This window comes from Triticum urartu, chromosome 7A, assembly GCF_056163025.1.
Source record: "Triticum urartu cultivar PI428250 chromosome 7A, HENAU_Tu73, whole genome shotgun sequence".
Lineage (NCBI taxonomy): Eukaryota > Viridiplantae > Streptophyta > Magnoliopsida > Poales > Poaceae > Triticum > Triticum urartu.
This window is the reverse complement of record NC_141879.1, coordinates 508,319,810-508,336,499: the sequence shown is the minus strand read 5'-3', so window position 1 is coordinate 508,336,499 and position 16,690 is coordinate 508,319,810. Positions and strand designations below refer to the sequence as shown.

Below are 16,690 nucleotides of genomic sequence, written 5' to 3'. Positions count from 1 at the left end.
CACACGTTCAGCTCGATGACGATCCCCGGGCTCTGATCCAGCAAAGCTTTGGGGATGAGTTCCGTCAGCACGACGGCGTGGTGACGATCTTGATGTTCAACCGTCGCAGGGCTTCGCCTAAGCACTGCTACAATATGACCGAGGTGTAATATCGTGGAGGGGGGCACCGCACACGGCTAAGGAACGATCAGGAAGATCAACTTGTGTGTGCTAGGGTGCCCCCTGCCCCCGTATATAAAGGAGCCAAGGGGAGGGGCGGCCGGCCAAGGAGGGGCGCGCCAAGGGGGAGTCCTACTCCCACTGGGAGTAGGACTCCCTTCTTTCCTAGTTGGATAAGGAGAAGGGGAAAGAGGAGGAAGAGGGAAAGGAAAGGGGGGCGCCGCCCCCCTTCCCTTGTCTTATTCGGACTAGGAAGGGGAGGGGCGCGCGGCCACCTCTTGCCTCCTTTCCTCTTCTCCCTTAAGGCCCATGTAGGCCCAATAATCCCCCGGGGGGTTCCGGTAACCCCCCGGTACTCCGGTAAAATCCCGATTTCACCCGGAACGATTCTGATATCCAAATATAGGCTTCCAATATATCGATCGTTATGTCTCGACCATTTCGAGACTCCTCGTCATGTCCATGATCACATCCGGGACTCCAAACAAACTTCGGTACATCAAAATGTATAAACTCATAATGAAACTGTCATCGTAACGTTAAGCGTGCGGACCCTACGGTTCGAGAACAATGTAGACATGACCGAGACACGTCTCCGGTCAATAACCAATAGCGGGACCTGGATGCCCATATTGGCTCCTACATATTCTACGAAGATCTTTTATCGGTCAGACCGCATAACAACATATGTTGTTCCCTTTGTCATTGGTATGTTACTTGCCCGAGATTCGATCGTCGGTATCCAATACCTAGTTCAATCTCGTTACGGGCAAGTCTCTTTACTCGTTCCGTAATACATCATCCCGCAACTAACTCATTAGTTGCAATTCTTGGAAGGCTTTAAGTGATGTGCATTACCGAGAGGGCCCAGAGATACCTCTCCGACATTCGGAGTGACAAATCCTAATCTCGAAATACGCCAACCCAACAAGTACCTTTGGAGACACCTGTAGAGCACCTTTATAATCACCCAGTTATGTTGTGACGTTTGGTAGCACACAAAGTGTTCCTCCGGTAAACAAGAGTTGCATAATCTCATAGTCATAGGAACATGTATAAGTCATGAAGAAAGCAATAGCAACATACTAAACGATCGGGTGCTAAGCTAACGGAATGGGTCATGTCAATCAGATCATTCATCTAATGATGTGATCCCATTAATCAAATAACAACTCTTTGTCTATGGTTAGGAAACATAACCATCTTTGATTAATGAGCTAGTCAAGTAGAGGCATACTAGTGACACTCTGTTTGTCTATGTATTCACACATGTATTATGTTTCCGGTTAATACAATTCTAGCATGAATAATAAACATTTATCATGAAATAAGGAAATAAATAATAACTTTATTATTGCCTCTAGGGCATATTTCCTTCAGTCTCCCACTTGCACTAGAGTCAATAATCTAGATCACATCGCCATGTGATTTGACATCAATAGTTCACATCTTTATGTGAATAACACCCATAGTTCACATCGATATGTGATCAACACCCAAAGGGTTTACTAGAGTCAGTAATCTAGTTCACATCGCTATGTGATTAACACCCAAAGAGTACTAAGGTGTGATCATGTTTTGCTTGTGAGAGAAGCTTAGTCAACGGGTCTGCCAAAATTCAGATCCGTATGTATTTTGCAAAATTCTATGTCTACAATGCTCTGCACGGAGCTACTCTAGCTAATTTCTCCTACTTTAAATATGTATCCAGATTTAGACTTAGAGTCATCTGGATTAGTGTCAAAACTTGCATCGACGTAACCCTTTACGATGAACCTTTTGTCACTTCCATAATCGAGAAACATATCCTTATTCCACTAAGGATAATTTTGACCGTTGTCCAGTGATCTACTCCTAGATCACTATTGTACTCCCTTGCCAATCTTAGTGGTAGGGTATACAATAGATCTTGTACACAGCATGGCATACTTTATAGAACCTATGGCTAAGGCATAGGGAATGACTTTCATTCTCTTTTCTATCTTCTGCCGTGGTCGGGCTTTGAGTCTTACTCAATTTCACACCTTGTAACACAGGCAAGAACTCTTTCTTTGACTGTTCCATTTTTAACTACTTCAAAACTTGTCAAGGTATGTACTTATTGAAAAACTTATCAAGCGTCTTGATCTATCTCTATAGATCTTGATGCTCAATATGTAAGCAGCTTCACCGAGGTCTTTCTTTGAAAAACTCCTTTCAAACACTCCTTTATGCTTTGCAGAATAATTCTACATTATTTCCGATCAACAATATGTCATTCACATATACTTATCATAAATGTTGTAGTGCTCCCACTCACTTTCTTGTAAATACAGGCTTCACCGTAAGTCTGTATAAAACTATATGCTTTGATCAACTTATCAAAGCGTATATTCCAACTCCGAGATGCTTGCACCAGTCCATAGATGGATCGCTGGAGCTTGCTTATTTTGTTAGCACCTTTAGGATTGACAAAACCTTCTGGTTGCATCATATACAACTCTTTCTTTAAGAAATCCATTAAGGATTGCAGTTTTGTTATCCATTTGCCAGATTTCATAAAATGCGGCAATTGCTAACATGATTTGGACAGACTTTTAAGCATCGATACGAGTGAGAAAATCTCATCGTAGTCATCACCTTGAACTTTGTCCAAAACCTTTTGCGACAATTCTAGCTTTGTAGATAGTAACACTACTATCAGCGTCCGTCTTCCTCTTGAAGATCCATTTATTTTCTATGGCTTGCCGATCATCGGACAAGTCAACCAAAGTCCATACTTTGTTCTCATACATGGATCCCATCGCAGATTTCATGGAATCAAGCCATTTTGCGGAATCTGGGCTCACCATCGCTTCTTTATAGTTCGCAAGTTCGTCATGGTCTAGTAACATGACTTCCAGAACAGGACTACCGTACCACTCTGGTGCGGATCTCACTCTGGTTTACCTACGAGATTTGGTAGTAACTTGATCTGAAGTTACATGATCATCATCATTAGCTTCCTCACTAATTGGTGTAGTATTCACAAGAACAGATTTCTGTGATGAACTACTTTCCAATAAGGGAGATGGTACAATTACCTTATCAAGTTTTCTACTTTCTTCCCACTCACTTCTTTCGAGAGAAACTCCTTCTCTAGAAAGGATCCATTCTTAGCAACGAATGTCTTGCCTTCGGATCTGTGATAGAAGATGTACCCAATAGTCTCCTTTGGGTATCCTATGAAGACATATTTCTCCGATTTGGGTTTGAGCTTATCAGGATGAAACTTTTTCATATAAGCATCACAATCCCAAACTTTAAGAAACGACAACTTTGGTTTCTTACCAAACCACAGTTCAGATTGTGTCGTCTCAACGGACTTAGATGGTGCCCTTTTAAACGTGAATGCAGCTGTCTTTAATGCATAACCCCAAAACGATAGTGGTAGATCGGTAAGAGACATCATAGATTGCACTATATCCAATAAAGTACGGTTATGACGATCGGACACACCAGCTGTGGTGTTCCAGATGGCATGAGTTTATGAAACTATTCCACAATGTTTTAATTGAAGGTCAAACTCGTAACTCAAATATTTTACTTCTGCGATCATATCGTAGAAACTTTTTATTTTTGTTACGATGATTCTCCACTTCACTCTGAAATTCTTTGAACTTTTCAAATGTTTCAGACTTGTGTTTCATCAAGTAGATATACCCATATCTGCTCAAATCATCTGTGAAGGTCAGAAAATAACGATACCTGCCGCGAGCCTCAACACTCATCGGATCACATACATTAGTATGTATTATTTCCAATAAGTCAGTTGCTCGCTCCATTGTTCCGGAGAACGGAGTTTTAGTCATCTTGCCCATAAGGCATGGTTCGCAAGCATCAAGTGATTCATAATCAAGTGATTCCAAAAGCCCATCAGCATGGATTTTCTTCATGCGCTTTACACCAATATGACCTAAATGGCAGTGCTACAAACAAGTTGCACTACCATTATTAACTTTGCATCTTTTGGTTTCAATATTATAATTATGTGTATCACTACGATCGAGATCCAACGAACTATTTTCATTGGGTGTGTAACCATATAAGGTTTTATTCATGTAAACAGAACAACAATTTATTCTCTTACTTAAATGAATAACCGTATTACAATAAACATGATCAAATCATATTCATGCTCAACACAAACACCAAATAACACTTTTCAGGTTCAACATTAATCCCGAAAGTATAGGGAGTATGCGATGATGATCATATCAATCTTGGAACCACTTCCAACACACATCGTCACTTCACCCTTAACTAGTCTCTGTTTATTCTGCAACTCCCGTTTCGAGTTACTAATCTTAGCAACTGATCCAGTATCAAATACTGTGGGGTTGCTATAAACACTAGTAAAGTACACATCAATAACATGTATATCAAATATACTTATGTTCACTTTGCCATCCTTCTTATCTGCCAATCACTTGGGGTAGTTCCGCTTCAAGTGACCAGTCCCTTTGAAGTAGAAGCACTTAGTCTCAGGCTTAGGACCAGACTTGGGCTTCTTCACTTGAGCAGCAACTTGCTTGATGTTCTTCTTGAAGTTCCCCTTCTTCCCTTTGCCCTTTTATTGAAACTAGTGGTCTTGTCTACCATCAACACTTGATGCTCTTTCTTGATTTCTACCTTCATCGATTTCATCATCGTGAAAAGCTCGGGAGTCATTTTCGTCATCCCTTGCATACTATAGTTCATCACGAAGTTCTACTAACTTGGTGATGGTGACTAGAGAATTCTGTCAATCACTATCTTATCTAGAAGATTAACTCCCACTTGATTCAAGCGATTGTAGTACCCAGACAATCTGAGCACATGCTCACTAGTTGAGCGATTCTCCTCCATCTTTTGGCTATAGAACTTGTTGGAGACTTCATATCTCTCAACTCGAGTATTTGCTTGAAATATTAATTTCAACTCCTGGAACATCTCATATGGTCCATGACGTTCAAAATGTCTTTTGAAGTCCCGATTCTAAGCCGTTAAGCATGATGCACTAAACTATTAAGTAGTCATCATATTGAGCTAGCCAAACGTTCATAACGTCTGCATCTGCTCCTGCAATAGGTCTGTCACCTAGCGGTGCATCAAGGACATAATTCTTCTGTGCAGCAATGAGGATAAACCTCAGATCATGGATCCAATCCGCATCATTGCTACTAACATCTTTCAACACAATTTTCTCTAGGAACATATCAAAATAAACACAGGGAAGCAATAACGCGAGCTATTGATCTACAACATGATTTGCAAAATACTACCAGGACTAAGTTCATGATAAATTTAAGTTCAATTAATCATATTACTTAAGAACTCCCACTTAGATAGACATCCCTCTAATCCTCTAAGTGATCACGTGATCCAAATCAACTAAACCATGTTCGATCATCACGTGAGATGGAGTAGTTTCATTGGTGAACATCACTATGTTGATCATATCTACTATATGATTCACGCTCGACCTTTCGGTCTCCGTGTTCCGAGGCCATATCTGTATATGCTTGGCTCGTCAAGTATAACCTGAGTATTCCGCGTGTGCAACTGTTTTGCACCCGTTGTATTTGAACGTAGAGCCTATCACACCCGATCATCACGTGGTGTCTCAGCACGAAGAACTTTCGCAACGGTGCATACTCAGGGAGAACACTTCTTGATAATTAGTGAGAGATCATCTTATAATGCTACCGTCAATCAAAGCAAGATAAGATGCATAAAAGATAAGCATCACATGCAATCAATATAAGTGATATGATATGGCCATCATCATCTTGTGCTTGTGATCTCCATCTTCGAAGCACCGTCGTGATCACCATCGTCACCGGCGCGACACCTTGATCTCCATCGTAGCATCGTTGTCGTCTCGCCAATTTTATGCTTCCACGACTATCGCTACCGCTTAGTGATAAAGTAAAGCATTACAGCGCGATTGCATTGCATACAATAAAGCGACAACCATATGGCTCCTGCCAGTTGCCGATAACTCGGTTACAAAACATGATCATCTCATACAATAAAATTTAGCATCATGTCTTGACCATATGACATCACAACATGCCCTGCAAAAACAAGTTAGACGTCCTCTACTTTGTTGTTGCAAGTTTTACGTGGCTGCTACGGGCTTAAGCAAGAACCAATCTTACCTACGCATCAAAACCACAACGATAGTTTGTCAAGTTGGTGCTGTTTTAACCTTCGCAAGGACCGGGCGTAGCCACACTCGGTTCAACTAAAGTTGGAGAAACTGTCACCCGCTAGCCACCTTTGTGCAAAGCACGTCGGGAGAACCGGTCTCGCGTAAGCGTACGCGTAATGTCGGTCCGGGCCTCTTCGTCCAACAATACCGCCGAACCAAAGTATGACATGCTGGTAAGCAGTATGACTTATATCGCCCACAACTCACTTGTGTTCTACTCGTGCATATAACATCAACATATAAAACCTAGGCTCGGATGCCACTGTTGGGTAACGTAGTAATTTCAAAAAAATTCCTACGCACACGCAAGTTCATGGTGATGCATAGCAACGAGAGGGGAGAGTGTGATCTACATACCCTTGTAGATCGACAATGGAAGCGTTAGCACAACGTGGTTGATGTAGTCGTACGTCTTCACGGTCCTACCGATCCAAGCACCGTTACTCCGGCACCTCCGAGTTCTTGGCACATGTTCAGCTCGATGACGATCCCCGGGCTCCGATCCAGCAAAGCTTCGGGGATGAGTTCCGTCAGCACGACGGCGTGGTGACGATCTTGATGTTCAACCGTCGCAGGGCTTCGCCTAAGCACTGCTACAATATGACCGAGGTGTAATATCGTGGAGGGGGCACCGCACACGGCTAAGGAACGATCAGGAAGATCAACTTGTGTGTGCTAGGGTGCCCCCTGCCCCCGTATATAAAGGAGCCAAGGGGAGGGGGCGGCCGGCCAAGGAGGGGCGCGCCAAGGGGGAGTCCTACTCCCACTGGGAGTAGGACTCCCTTCTTTCCTAGTTGGATAAGGAGAAGGGGAAAGAGGAGGAAGAGGGAAAGGAAAGGGGGGGCGCCGCCCCCCTTCCCTTGTCCTATTCGGACTAGGAAGGGGAGGGGCGCGCGGCCACCTCTTGCCTCCTTTCCTCTTCTCCCTTAAGGCCCATGTAAACCCAATAACCCCCCGGGGGGTTTCGGTAACCCCCCGGTACTCCGATAAAATCCCAATTTCACCCGGAACGATTCCGATATCCAAATATAGGCTTCCAATATATCGATCTTTATGTCTCGACCATTTCGAGACTCCTCGTCATGTCCATGATCACATTCGGGACTCCGAACAAACTTCGGTACATCAAAATGTATAAACTCATAATGAAACTGTCATCGTAACGTTAAGCGTGCGGACCCTACGGTTCGAGAACAATGTAGACATGACCGAGACACTTCTCCGGTCAATAACCAATAGCGGGACCTGGATGCCCATATTGGCTCCTACATATTCTACGAAGATCTTTTATCGGTCAGACCGCATAACAACATATATTGTTCCCTTTGTCATTGGTATGTTACTTGCCCGAGATTCGATCGTCGGTATCCAATACCTAGTTCAATCTCGTTACCGGCAAGTCTCTTTACTCGTTCTGTAATACATCATCCCACAACTAACTCATTAGTTGCAATGCTTGCAAGGCTTTAAGTGATGTGCATTACCGAGAGGGCCCAGAGATACCTCTCCGACATTCGGAGTGACAAATCCTAATCTCAAAATACGCCAACCCAACAAGTACCTTTGGAGACACCTGTAGAGCACCTTTATAATCACCCAGTTACGTTGTGACGTTTGGTAGCACACAAAGTGTTCCTCCGGTAAGCGGGAGTTGCATAATCTCATAGTCATAGGAACATGTACAAGTCATGAAGAAAGCAATAGCAACATACTAAACGATCGGGTGCTAAGCTAACGGAATGGGTCATGTCAATCAGATCATTCATCTAATGATGTGATCCCATTAATCAAATAACAACTCTTTGTCTATGGTTAGGAAACATAACCATCTTTGATTAATGAGCTAGTCAAGTAGAGGCATACTAGTGACACTCTGTTTGTCTATGTATTCACACATGTATTATGTTTCCGGTTAATACAATTCTAGCATGAATAATAAACATTTATCATGAAATAAGGAAATAAATAATAACTTTATTATTGCCTCTAGGGCATATTTCCTTCACCTACATGTTCCACGATGATCTCATCGGATGAACCATGATGTCGAGGATTCGATCAATCCCGTATACAATTCCCTTTGTCTAGCGGTATTGTACTTGCCCGAGATTCGATCGTCGGTATCCCGATACCTTGTTCAATCTCGTTACCGGCAAGTCTATTTTACTCGTTCCGTAACACATCATCCCGTGATCAACTCCTTGGTCACTTTGTGCACATTATGATGATGTCCTACCGAGTGGGCCCAAAGATACCTCTCCGATCACACGGAGTGACAAATCCCAGTCTCGATTCGTGCCAACCCAACAGACACTTTCGGAGATACCTGTAGTGTACCTTTATAGCCACCCAGTTACGTTGTGACGTTTGGCACACCCAAAGTATTCCTACGGTATCCGGGAGTTGCACAATCTCATGGTCTAAGGAAATTATGCTTGACATTAGAAAAAGCTTTAGCATACGAACTACACGATCTTTGTGCTAGGCTTAGGATTGGGTCTTGTCCATCACATCATTCTCCCAATGATGTGATCCCGTTATCAACGACATCCAATGTCCATGGTCAGGAAACCGTAACCATCTATTGATCAACGAGCTAGTCAACTAGAGGCTTACTAGGGACATGGTGTTGTCTATGTATCCACACATGTATCTGAGTTTCCTATCAATACAATTCTAGCATGGATAATAAACGATTATCATGAACAAGGAAATATAATAATAACTAATTTATTATTGCCTCTAGGGCATATTTCCAATAGTTTGAGGGGTGCCAGGCGAATATGTCCCAATTCTCACGCAGGAACTCTCGTAGTGCGGCGTCCACGGCAGGGTTTAACTGTGCCCTGATGGAGGCTATTTTTGTAGTGTCCGTTGGGTGGACTTGGAATTTGACTATTTCATCTGGTGGTTTAAAGAGGTGTACTTGGATCTCTTGTCAAGTATCACGTCGTCCCTGTCCACTGTGGAGCGTAGCGCAGTTAATTCCTCGGCCGAAAGGGCTTCGGATAATGCCTCGAGGGCCAATGTGGCTGTTTTGTTTTCGGCGCGGAGTGTTGTGTCCGGGTCACTAGGGAGAGTGATGATTCCGTTGGGCCCGGGCATTTTGAGCTTCATGTACCCATAATGGGGTATGGCTTGGAAGATCGTGAACGTCTCCCGTCCCAATAGGGCGTGGTATCCACTGCTGAACGGGGCCACTTGGAATGTAATTTCTTCAGACCTATAGTTCTCCGGCGTGCCGAATACCACATCTAGTGTGATTTTCCCAGCACAGCGTGCTTCCCAACTGGGGATGATTCCTCTGAAGGTTGTGCTGCTTTGCTCAATGCGGTTCCAGTCTATTTCCATTTTTGAAGAGTTTCCTCGTAGATGAGGTTTAATCCACTGCTGCCGTCCATGAGTACTTTGGTGAGTCGAAACTCATTCACAATTGGACTGAGGACTAATGCAGCTGGTGCTCGGGCTGTTCAGAATTTAGGTTCGTCACTGGCATTGAAGGTAATAGCCGTGTCGCTCTATGGATTTGTTGCTGCTACGTGGCAGATTTCGGCAATGCTGCGGAGTGTTCGCTTGTGCCTATTATTTGATGCGAAGGTCTCAAAGACTATTAATACCGTATTGTTATCTCTGGGATGGTGCTCTGTGGCATCTGGGATGAGAAGATCCTTGCCACTTTTGGCCACCTGCCGGAGTATCCAACATGCTCTGAGGTTGTGTGTTGGTATGGTATCCGCTGTACTATGAATTTTGCAGGGCCCGTTGAGCCATCCCTCCAATACGGTTCCATGCCCTGTAGAGGTTTTTTGCTTCTTTGTAATTAACTCGGGTGTCTGATGATAGTGCATCCTTTTACTTCGGACTGGGTGTATATTCGGAGCCGGTTTATCCAAAAATTTCGTTTCGGTTTTCCAGGCACTTTCCATCGCACAGTACTTTCGTACTATGGACGCCAAGTCGGCGAAGCGTGATATGTCACGGCGACTTATGGCGTTAAGGATTCCCTTGTCCGTGCAGTTATTACAGAAAAGTGAGACTGTGTTTTCCTCGCTGCAGTCCTTAACCTTGTTCATCACAAGGAGGAATCTGGCCCAATAATGATGTACTGTTTCATGGGGCTCTTGCCTGATGTGGGAAAGATCGTTTATGTCTGGGTGGGTGGGTGGGTTTGAGTCTGAACCCCTACCCGATCTGAGACCCAGGGGCCGAGGAGTTTCCGATCTTGGAAGTTCGGATTCCGGGATGTTGCCCGATGAGTCTGGTCCGCTGCCTGACTATAGGTTGAGGGCTTGGGTGATGTCCTCCCGAAAACGGGTATCCGGCTCGGAGAGCTCAGGAATCCGGACATAGTTAGTCCTCAAGATAGAGGAAGAATCGCCGCATTGTTCCTCCACCACCGCAACATGATGGGTGACCGGTGGAGAGTTAATCTCCCTTTGATCGGGTTTAAGCCCAATCCGATCATAGTCCGTAGCGACTCCCAAGGCGGCGATGCGATCCAAGAGCTCGTTTAGGGAAGAGAGGTCCATTGGATCCATCTGCTCGGCGAATTCCGAGCCGACGTGGAGGCTGTTTTCGATGACCCGAGAAGTCATCGTCGGTGCAGCGGCCGAACTGGCGGTCATGATGAAACTGCCAAGCCGGAGAGTTTGGCCGACAGCCACGGCTCCTCCGGCAGTAATGTTGTTTTTAACAATGAGACAAGGCATCCTTCCTTACGGCGACGGCACAGAGGAACTCTCAATGAAAGCACCAATGTCGGTGTCAAAACCGGTGGATCTCGGGTAGGGGGTCCCGAACTGTGCGTCTAAGGCGGATAGTAACAGGAGGCAGGGGACACGATGTTTTACCTAGGTTCGGGCCCTCTTGATGGAGCTAAAACCCTACGTCCTGCTTGATTATTCTTGATAATATGAGTAGTACAAGAGTTGATCTACCACGAGATCGGAAAGGCTAAACCCTAGAAGCTAGCCTATGGTATGATTGTATGTTGTCCTACGGACTAAAACCCTCCGGTTTATATAGACACCGGAGGGGGCTAGGGTTACACAAGGTCGGTTACAAAGGAGGAGATATACATATCCGTATTGCCTAGCTTGCCTTCCACGCCAAGTAGAGTCTCATCCGGACACGGGACGAAGTCTTCAATCTTGTATCTTCATGGTCCAACAGTCCGGCCAAAGGATATAATCCGGATATCCGGATACCCCCTAATCGAGGACTCCCTCGGATGGGTTGTCTCAATTCGTAAGGCTGTGTGAGGCAGTCATGCAAATTGAGCTACAGCTAGGAGAGGAGGACAGACCAATTTAGGAGTGGAACCCCACAGGGAAGTACACGGCATCGTCTGCATATGCAATGCTATGTGAAGGTGGGATCAGGTTCCAGCTTGCCGCACCGATCTGGAAGTTTGGAGCACCTCTCTCATGCAAAATTTTCATGTGGCTGGCGGCTCAGTACAAACTATGGACTTCAGACAGGAGAACCCGGCATGGTTTACAGGATTCAACATCTCCTTGTTACTTATGCGAGTAGGAAAAGGACACGATGGACCACATCTTGACACAATGTGTGTTCGCCAGGCAAGTGTGGTTCCAATGCCTTACTAGGGTTGGACTACTGCTGGGGTTGATGCCAACTGGACAAGCAACAATATGGAAGAATGGTGGACGACGTCTCGGAAGCTGGTGCCAAAGACCCACCGGAAGGATTTTGACTCACTGGTAGTGCTTATTTGTTGGTGTTTGTGGAAGCAAAGGAACGGGAGAGTATTCGGTAGGAATGACAATTGTAACGAGCATGGCACAGTCCAGCTCATATTTAGGGAGCGTCATTTATGGGCGGTGGCGAAAAGGAGTGGAGTGCTACAATTTTGTGAGTAATTCCTAGCATGTTTAAAGGAGGGCTCGAGTGTAGGCACACCTAGGCGATGCGTGCCGTTTGTAATCTCTTGTAAATATTTTTCTTCTTTTCATAAAATTAAGGTACGTCTTTGATGTATTCTTGAAAAAAAAAAGACCCTTGCGTCTATACTCTGTTTAAAAAAGATCCTGAAAAAGAATGTGAGCGCTAGCTATTCGATTGCACGAGTGCATGTATGACAGCGCCTTTCTCCCTCGATGCTTCCGGTCTCCGAAAGTGTCGCCACTCCACATCTCGGTCCGTCCCTCCCGCACAATTCCCTCCAAGCCATGCAAACATCTCCCTCTCCGTGTGGGACTCAGTTTGCAACAATGGCGGGGAGAATGGCACCAAACCGGCCGTAGCAACCTAGGAGGAACGCTCCCGCGCGTCGCCGTCCGTGCCGAAGCTACCGGCAGCAGGTTATAGCGTCCATCGGACGTCGAACGAGCGCCTCGCCGGCCTCTCCAACGACAACGCCGACGACATCGACATCACGCCCGAGCGCTCCACCATGGCAAGCGACCATACCAACTACACGGTCTTCATGCCGCCCACCCCAGACAACCAGCCAGGGGCCGCGTCCGCTCCCGCGTCCGGGGGCCCAACCAAGCCGGACAACCTTCCCTTGCCACGCTCGTCGGGCTCCAAGCTCGTGAACCGCCGGAGCGGCGACGATGGCGCGGCCGGCGGCGGCAAGATGGACCGTCGGCTTTCCCCGGCGCAGGTGGCGTCGCCGTCCAAGTCGTTGCTGGTGCGGAGCCAAACCGGGGAGTTCGACCACAACCGGTGGCTGTTCGAGACCCAGGGCACGTACGGCATCGGGAACGCGTACTGGCCGAAGGAGGACAACGACGACGGCGCCGGCATGGGCGGCGGCAGCGTCAAGATGGAGGACCTCGTCGACAAGCCCTGGAAGCCGCTGAGCCGGAAGGTGGCCATTCCTCCGGGCATTCTAAGCCCCTACAGGTTCGCAAAATTCAAGAAACTTGTTGAGTTCACCAAAAAAAAATTGAAAAACTTTACATGGGAGTACAATTTATCAAGTTTCAATCAAAATGTTACGACACGAGCACGGCACATGATTTAAATTTCAAAGTGACGCGGGGATTTGCGTACGTGGGCAGGTTGCTGGTGCTGGTGCGGTTCGTGGCGCTGTTTCTCTTCTTGGTATGGCGCGCGACGAACCCCAACCCGGACGCGATGTGGCTGTGGGGGATCTCCATCGTGTGCGAGTACTGGTTCGCCCTCTCCTGGCTCCTGGACCAGATGCCCAAGCTGAACCCCATCAACCGCGCCGCCGACCTGGCCGCGCTCCGGGAGAAGTTCGAGTCCAAGACGCCGTCCAACCCGACGGGCCGCTCCGACCTGCCGGGGCTCGACGTCTTCATCTCCACCGCCGACCCCTACAAGGAGCCGCCGCTCGTCACCGCCAACACGCTGCTCTCCATCCTCGCCACCGACTACCCGGTCGAGAAGCTCTTCGTCTACATCTCCGACGACGGCGGCGCGCTGCTCACCTTCGAGGCCATGGCGGAGGCCTGCGCCTACGCCAAGGTGTGGGTGCCCTTCTGCCGCAAGCACTCCATCGAGCCCCGCAACCCGGAGGCCTACTTCACCCAGAAGGGCGACCCCACGAAAGGCAAGAAGCGGCCGGACTTCGTCAAGGACCGGCGGTGGATCAAGCGCGAGTACGACGAGTACAAGGTGCGTATCAATGACCTCCCCGAGGCCATCAAACGGCGCGCCAAGGCCATGAACGCCCACGAGCGCAAAATCGCCCGTGAGACGGCCGCCGCCTCGTCCGATGCCGCCCCGCCCCCCGTCAAGGCCACCTGGATGGCCGACGGCACCCACTGGCCCGGCACCTGGCTCGACTCCGCCCCCGACCACGGCAAGGGAGACCACGCCAGCATCGTCCAGGTCTTCGTCAACACTGGCCATTTCGTTTTTGAATTTTGGCGCGCAGACATGTGTGTTCATGCTACGATCTTGTCAACCAATTAGGTGATGATCAAGAACCCTCACCACGACGTGGTGTACGGGGACGCGGACGACCACGCGTACCTGGACTTCACCAACGTGGACGTGCGCATCCCCATGTTCGTGTACCTGTCGCGGGAGAAGCGGCCGGGGTACGACCACAACAAGAAGGCGGGCGCCATGAACGCCATGGTGCGCGCGTCCGCGGTCCTGTCCAACGGGCCCTTCATGCTCAACTTCGACTGCGACCACTACGTGTACAACTGCCAGGCCATCCGGGAGGCCATGTGCTACATGCTCGACCGCGGCGGCGACCGCATCTGCTACATCCAGTTCCCGCAGCGCTTCGAGGGCATCGACCCCTCCGACCGCTACGCCAACCACAACACCGTCTTCTTCGACGGCAACATGCGCGCGCTCGACGGCCTCCAGGGGCCCATGTACGTCGGCACCGGCTGCCTCTTCCGCCGCTACGCCATCTACGGCTTCAACCCGCCGCGCGCGGTCGAGTACCACGGCTTGGTCGGCCAGACCAGGGTGCCCATCGACCCGAACGCACGCTCTGGGGACGGCGTCGCCGACGAGCTCCGCCCGCTGTCCGACCACCCGGACCACGAGGCGCCGCAGCGGTTCGGCAAGTCCAAGATGTTCATCGAGTCCATCGCCGTGGCCGAGTACCAGGGCCGGCCGCTGGCGGACCACCCCTCGGTCCGGAACGGCCGCCCGCCCGGCGCGCTGCTCATGCCGCGGCCGCCGCTCGACGCCGCCACCGTGGCGGAGGCCGTCTCGGTGATCTCCTGCTGGTACGAGGACAACACGGAGTGGGGGCTGCGCGTCGGCTGGATCTACGGCTCCGTGACGGAGGACGTCGTGACCGGGTACCGGATGCACAACCGCGGGTGGCGCTCCGTGTACTGCATCACGAAGCGCGACGCGTTCCGGGGCACGGCGCCCATCAACCTCACCGACCGGCTCCACCAGGTGCTCCGGTGGGCGACGGGGTCCGTGGAGATCTTCTTCTCCAAGAACAACGCGCTGCTGGCGTCCCGCCGGCTCATGTTCCTGCAGCGCATGTCGTACATCAACGTGGGCATCTACCCGTTCACGTCCCTCTTCCTCATCATGTACTGCCTCCTGCCGGCGCTCTCCCTCTTCTCCGGCCAGTTCATCGTGGCGACGCTGGACCCGACCTTCCTCTGCTACCTCCTGCTCATCACCATCACGCTCGTGCTGCTGTGCCTGCTGGAGGTGAAGTGGTCCGGGATCGGGCTGGAGGAGTGGTGGCGCAACGAGCAGTTCTGGGTGATCGGGGGCACGTCGGCGCACCTGGCGGCCGTGCTGCAGGGCCTGCTCAAGGTGGCCGCCGGCATCGAGATATCGTTCACGCTGACGGCGAAGGCGGCGGCGGAGGACGACGACGACCCGTTCGCGGAGCTGTACTTCATCAAGTGGACGTCGCTCTTCATCCCGCCGCTGGCCATCATCGGGATCAACATCATAGCCATGGTGGTGGGGGTGTCGCGCTGCGTGTACGCGGAGATCCCGCAGTACAGCAAGCTGCTGGGCGGCGGCTTCTTCAGCTTCTGGGTGCTGGCGCACTACTACCCGTTCGCCAAGGGCCTCATGGGGCGGCGGGGCCGCACGCCGACCATCGTCTACGTCTGGGCGGGGCTCATCTCCATCACCGTCTCCCTGCTCTGGATCACCATCAGCCCGCCCGACGACCGGGTCTCGCAGAGCGGCATCGAGGTGTGAGGAGTGTGGTCGGGAAATCGATCGAGCGCCGAGATCGGTCGACCAGTTGCGAAATGACCGGCCAAGAACCGCGCCATCAGCCATCAGCTACGAAGTGCAAGAAAACAAGATTGTTTGTCTTCTGTATTTTTGTTTGTGGATGCACAAGATTAGTAACACTGTAAGCAGGTCAATTTTGTAGCTGAGGAACGTACCTACGCACTGATATCCATACTCATATGGGAAGGTTAACTGTACAGAAATTCTGACTCGTTGCACATTGCCGTATATTACTCAAATACCGTATTATGTAGATCGATGTTGGCAATTTATAAACCAACGCTACTACTCGAAAAAAATTAACACTGATCTCGATTTTCACATTCGTCCGATCAGCTTGACCGCTGGAGGACCAACATTGTACAACTTGATTACTAGGAACTGGAAAACGCAAGGAGCGTGAAAACTACTCCCTTTGTTCCAAATTACTTGTCGTGAATATGGATGTATCTAGATATATTTTAGTTCTAGATACATCCATTTCTGCAACGAGTAATTTGGAACGTAAAGGAATAAGTGATTATAGAGATATGACATGAACATGGTCCTCGAGTTTCTTTCTTCTTTGTTGCATCCGTGAGAGTGAGGCCATAACAGAAAGTCATCTGTGCGTCTCGAGTCACAGTTTAAAAGTCCTCC

The 16,690-nt window shown here is 48.8% G+C and overlaps 1 protein-coding gene across 1 annotated transcript; it reads left to right on the top strand.

Annotated features, from left to right (window-relative positions):
• The first annotated feature begins 12,508 nt into the window (after positions 1-12,508).
• Positions 12,509-16,357, top strand: LOC125529903 (putative cellulose synthase-like protein D5). Its single transcript, XM_048694323.2, has 3 exons — positions 12,509-13,243; positions 13,402-14,197; positions 14,282-16,357. The coding sequence occupies exons 1-3, from the start codon at positions 12,789-12,791 to the stop codon at positions 16,010-16,012; spliced, it is 2,982 nt and encodes a 993-aa protein (XP_048550280.2). The 5' UTR covers positions 12,509-12,788; the 3' UTR covers positions 16,013-16,357.
• The last annotated feature ends 333 nt before the right edge of the window (positions 16,358-16,690 follow it).

Excerpts from the sequence above, each read along its gene's own strand:
- LOC125529903 (XM_048694323.2), top strand. The coding sequence starts at position 12,789 with ATGGCAAGCGACCATACCAACTACACGGTCTTCATGCCGCCCACCCCA. Across the intron at positions 13,244-13,401 it reads GGCATTCTAAGCCCCTACAG|GTTGCTGGTGCTGGTGCGGT; the intron begins GTTCGCAAAATT and ends GTACGTGGGCAG. Across the intron at positions 14,198-14,281 it reads ACCACGCCAGCATCGTCCAG|GTGATGATCAAGAACCCTCA; the intron begins GTCTTCGTCAAC and ends TCAACCAATTAG.